This window comes from Pteropus alecto, unplaced genomic scaffold, assembly GCF_000325575.1.
Source record: "Pteropus alecto unplaced genomic scaffold, ASM32557v1 scaffold86, whole genome shotgun sequence".
NCBI classification, from domain to species: Eukaryota; Metazoa; Chordata; class Mammalia; order Chiroptera; family Pteropodidae; genus Pteropus; species Pteropus alecto.
In genome coordinates this window covers 21,665,838-21,671,470 of record NW_006442109.1, presented here as the reverse complement: position 1 = coordinate 21,671,470, position 5,633 = coordinate 21,665,838, and the positions used below count along the sequence as shown (strand labels likewise).

Below are 5,633 nucleotides of genomic sequence, written 5' to 3'. Positions count from 1 at the left end.
TCTTTCCCAAATGAAGGACTGGCCAAATAGCTAACAAATTAAACATTTTGATTAATTAAAGCTTTACCATATAAATCATCACCCTCTTTTCAAAACATTGGTATCCATTTTCAAATTACCTTGTTTGTCTCCTGTTAGGACCCAGATCTTAATATTGGCTAGTGACAAACTTGTAATTGTTTCAATGACACCTTCTTGTAACTTATCTTCTACAGCAGTGGCACCTAGAAGCTTCATTGAAAAATAGAGAATACCTTATGTTAATGCATGCAAACAACATTCATAACATCTATGGCTTTCGATCACAGAGTTTAGAAGTCAAGAAATGTGAACTGGAAACAGAAATTATGATGCACTGATATAGCAAGTATCCTATCATGTGCAGAAGTGGGTTGACAAGGGCCCAAGAGGAGTTTCTCAAATCAGGCCAACTGATATGCACATTAATTAATGGCAGAGATCCTGGAAGTTAGCACAATCAATCAGAAGCCATTTGAGCTTCTAAGGGCTTAAGAACTCACAAGTAGCTTTTCCACTTATAACAATATGAAAGGATCCAAAAGAGAGCCCTCATCTCATGGTCAGGTTCACAAAAATGTGGAGCTATTCTCCTAATTAACAAATCAGCAGATGCCGTATACTAAAAAGTGAAGGTTCTTCTGCACTATAACATCCAAAGGTGAACAAGGCATGCTCCCAGTACCTCTCCATAGCTGAGAATCCTGGCCACTGGAGCTTCAGAGAAGAGTGGTTTCTAGAATACATCACACTCTGGGCAGCATAGATATCATCAGAATCTCATAGGTCTAAGATGGTTTAGAACTACAGCTCCACTCTTCATGGCAAGTTTCCCTGCTCTGAAAAGGTGGCTCATAAAGCAGGGAGGGGAAAAAAACAATATCAAGGACATAGCCAGAAGGTGAAAAGAATAGGGAGTCTGCTATCTTTTATTCTTGGGGGACTTCCAATTGCATAAGCTACCATTAATAGAAATAATTTTCTAGGTTCTCTAGGGCCACTCATGGCAAACTTAAAGCCAGCATATAATGCATGATTCAGTGTTTGAAACAGTAATATCTGCTGTGTGCAAGATGATTTTATCAATGGATTAGTCCTATGCTAGATCTCTAAACACATACTATCCCCTCCGTAAACACAAACCATCATGCTTCTAAACTCATACCATCAAATCTCTTTCAATTTCTTCATACAGTCCAGCTATACGTTCATCCCTCTCATCTGTGGCAGCATTTGCATCTTCAAGCATCTTATGCCATTCTTTAAAGTACTTGTCATCCAGATCTCTGTATGCGATGGCCAAGGTTCGAAGGCCTTCCCCTGCAAATTCCTGCCAGAGCAGACATTGACTTAGGAACCATCCCAAAACAATAATCACAGCAAGAACAACAATGATAATGGGTATGAAGTTTTGCACTCAAACTCATTTTGTCCCAAGAGCATTACGTGGCCACCCTGACCTTCAACTTTCTAATCCCCTTGGAAATGAAAGATAATGTTTGTGTTTTGTATTATATTTCTACAGGGTTAAAAGATTTAGGGGAGCTAGCCTTCCATCTAAAAGACAGCTGAAATGCCTGCTGAAGTATCCTAGTTGAGAGATAATCAGTGGTATCCATGACTTGAGATAGTCAATTAAAACAACATATGTTGGGTTTGGACCTCTCCTCTGCCTGAAGGAAGCCTTCCGAGTAACAAGAGAGACATAGCCTGTTTCATGGCCCGTGGCCCTGGGCTTTTCTAGTGGAAAAGAATGACCCTCAAAGGAGTCACAGGGGGCTCTCTAAAGGGATTGTAGCATAGTATCTCACCGAAGTCTTGTCACATTCCCCCTAGTAATCCAGCTATGTCTAAAATTAACTCAGTCCTTCTTTTGTTTATGCTTGAAAATTTTCATAATAAAAAGTTAAAAGTCAATAATAGATGAATAAATGATGTTAGTCAGGTAACAGAAGTTTAAGCATATAAATTTAGGGTATAATAATAACCTCTAGGGAAAAGGGGAGAGAAAGACAGAAAGTTAACCAGTCAGGTTAGTTAAAAAAATTATTTTTTATAAACTGTTTCTATGGAGTTAGTATTTAATAAGAGGTCAAATTAATGGGATAATTATGCTTTTCCTTTAGTGCCTCAATAAACTGATAATTTTAAATGATACCTATGGTACTTTACCCTTCTAATAGGAAAAAAATAAAAAATAAAAATAGGAGACTGGTAGTGGCTAAGTGTCTCACACAGCTGCAATAGCTAGAAACACATGTTGATTGCTTTGGGGAAATGCTAAAAACCTTCCACTTTGCCTAGGCCTCCTCTGGCCATTTTATGGGCCTTTACACTACAAGCATTTTTGTAGCCATTTCTACTCCTTTAGGCATTGCCATTGAGCATATATCCTCTGTGTGTTTTGGCTTATGAAACAGGCATAGGTTTGTGTTAAACTGTGACACATTCTAATTAGGTTAATTAAAAGAAAAGTCAGTGCATACTGCAATGATGTGGTTCAGCCCAGAGAAGCCATGAGAAAAATTGTCCAAATTTATCTTGTAGGCAGTTGGTAGCACTTTGGATATTGAATCACATTTTATAAGCTTCGCCTTCCAAGACCACCACTGGGTCCCCCACTGATCTGAAAATCAAGTCACTCTGTGGTAATGATCTTTTATCCTCTTAATTCATACAAAAACTTCTTTGCCTTTAACTTGCAACCCCGCTGGGCATCACAGTGCTTTTTTCTCTGTTCTGCACAACAGTGAATCAATTCTAAAACAACATTACAAAAGAGGACAGATGATTTAAGTTATTTAATTAGTACACAAAACACTACATGAGAATTTGAGCAAGGTCGTTTCCTATCATAATTCAAAATCAATAATTAAATATAAATTTAAAACCTCAGAATTTGAAAGCTGAAATGTATAAAGTTAATGAAGCAAAGAGCAAGTCAAATTGATACTACTTGATAAATTTTCTTTTGCATAGAAATGTAAAAAGATGAAATTAGGCTTTCTATACTTTAGTATGAAAGAAAAATGTATGAAAATCCAAGGCCTTGGTGTTTGAGCAATGGCAAAAATCAGATACTTATGATTCCAATGTTGTTCTCATAAAAAAAAAATTTTAAAGCCCATGCCGGCCTTCTGGAAGAGATTAAAAGAAAATCAAGAATGCTCTATTGGAAAGACAAAAACAGCTATGTTTGTACCCAATGTTACTAAACCATCATTCTTTAAACTTAAAGTCAGGCAGAGTTTTTTTTTTTTTTTTTTAATTTTATTTGTTCGTTGGTTTTTTAAAGATTCAGGGAATGTTTTGTATTAAATATAGGGCTTAACAAAGAACATGAATCCTCAATAATTTTTTAAAGGAGAGAAACCAATAAGAAAATGAGAGTTTGGGCCAGTTGCCCTTAAAGTTCACATTGGGTTAAACAGAACATCAAAAGAATTATCAGAGAGATATTTGAATCTCAGGTTTAAACCAGGTAATGCTAATATTAATTCCTAGACTCTTACTCCTTTGAAAAAGAAGTATTTGCCAAAGATCACTGCCGTTCCCTTCAGAGAGCTTTTGGAAAGAAATTATGCATAGTCTCCGAATGCGCGCATTTGGTAACTTCAACCTAAGGAACATTAAGTGGCTCATCATGGTTTATGACCTGAATAAAAGGACCCTTGGAGGAGAAAATCAGCTACAGAGATTATTTTCTCCTCACCATGTAAACACGACCCTAAGCTATTCAGTGAGGGGTGATCATAAGAGATTCTATTGGTTCCAAACACATTGGAACCCAGGTGAGTTCTAACTCCTCTTCCCTAAACCAGTCCAGTCTCCCAAGAGGAGCAGCCCCAAACTGCAAGGGAGTTAGAGAAGGTTTCCCTAGGTGTCCTGAGGCATCCCCAGCTAGAGGTCAGGAGCCCACACTCACAGGCTACTTCTCAGCTGCTGTGTGTTAATCTACCTGTGGTAAGACCAACCAGCCTATCAGCAGGGTAGGAGGTGGGCCCATGTGCCAGTTTCCAGACATTTGCCAGCACAGTTTCCTGTGGAACCACTTTCCACATCTTTTCTTTGAGAAGTCAGATCATTTAGCTGATATTTTTTAAATAAGACCTAACCATAGAAAATGGCCAAAGGGCCATTGTGCTAACCATAAGACAGAGACACTTACACTGATATGGTCTGACGTCAAAGTCAGAAGGTCTTCATTGGATGGATGAAGTTTTTCAAACAGAATAGTGTCTGCTCCTTTGGAATAAAGCTTTATCTGTCCTTCTGGGTTTCTAACTGAAAAGAAAAAAGTTTGGAAAGTAGGTGATAGTCAGTAAAATCTGTCAAAACTAGGCCCTCCCAGGGCTCCAGCCAGGAAATTTGGAAATGGGCATAATGTTTTAGCCAGTAGGAAAACCGTCAGTGCCTTTGGTTAGAAGGTCACTTGGCTTTATTCCTTTATTAACTTAGAAATATTTTATCTACTAGAATTCTTTATTTCCCAAACTCAGAGACAAGTGGTTTTATTCTAATGCATATGACCTTCCTATTTTCTTTGCTCACTGTTTCTGAAGGGTTGATACATTTAAATTAAGGCTATACTGAGCAGAATTGAGACCTTTGTTTGCCTGTCTCCTGGTGTGAAATTCAAGATCTACTGTAGGAATCAACTATCAGTGTTATGCCAAACAGTCTCCATATGGAATTCTAGCCATTGAAAGCATGGTTTATGCATTAGTTCTCAGCCCTTGCTAACATATTTCTTTACCCCCTTTATTCCTTGGAAAAGTCCTTTCATTCTTGGTGGTTCACCCTTGGGTCACAAGCCTGGCTATAAGCATGCCTCACACAGGGCTTTCAAAACTAAAATTTCTACCTCATTCCTATCGAAAGCCTAGACAGGGCAGTGTTTTTAACCTGCTTCTCAGGTTTAGAAATGACAGCCTTGACTAGGCCCCCTTCATCTCCAATCCTCAAGCCTTCCCCTGGCTGCCCCACATATTGCTGTCAGACAAATCTTTCTTTAAACCATAGTATACCTGGCCTACCTTTACAGTCTTGATTTTACAGCTTGGCACATACTAGTTACTTAATTATTTGTTGAATGAGTAAATAAATGAAGGAATGACATGGCAATATATTTCTTTCCAGGAACTGCTTACAATTTAAGACAACTGCTTAGGTCACAACTTCACGGTCCAAACACTGACTCTCACAAGCTTCATCAAGTCATAGATTATTACATGTTTTCCACTCAATTATCCCTTTTCTATAAAAACACAATGTCTCAAATAGATAAATATAAATATTGACTGCTATTAATTTAATAGGATACAAAATTTAGAGCTTGATTGAAAGAATATAAATAACAGTACAATAAATTACTTTTTCATCTAAAATTTAATGACCCTTAGTCAACACAATCTATTCTAGTTTCCCCTTGGCTTGAATAAATCAAATACACCCTGGAAACCTTTCAGTACTGAGACTTGTCTAGGGTTCATCAACTCTTCTAAGTCTCTTGGTCTGCATTCCTAGTTGCTAGGACTCATGCCATTTTTCTTGTATTCTGGCTCTAATTGCCTATATTGAGGGAAAAGAGAGGAAAAAAATGTAATTTATCTAAT

General features: G+C 37.6%; 1 protein-coding gene across 1 annotated transcript in view; it reads right to left on the bottom strand.

Moving 5' to 3' along the window:
• The window catches only part of ATP8B4 (ATPase phospholipid transporting 8B4 (putative)), a 145,363-nt gene that overhangs the window by 43,496 nt on the left and 96,234 nt on the right, over positions 1-5,633 (bottom strand). The window contains 3 exon segments of the mRNA XM_025038751.1: positions 120-231; positions 1,184-1,348; positions 4,187-4,302. Coding sequence (XP_024894519.1) covers positions 120-231; positions 1,184-1,348; positions 4,187-4,302 — 393 coding nt within the window.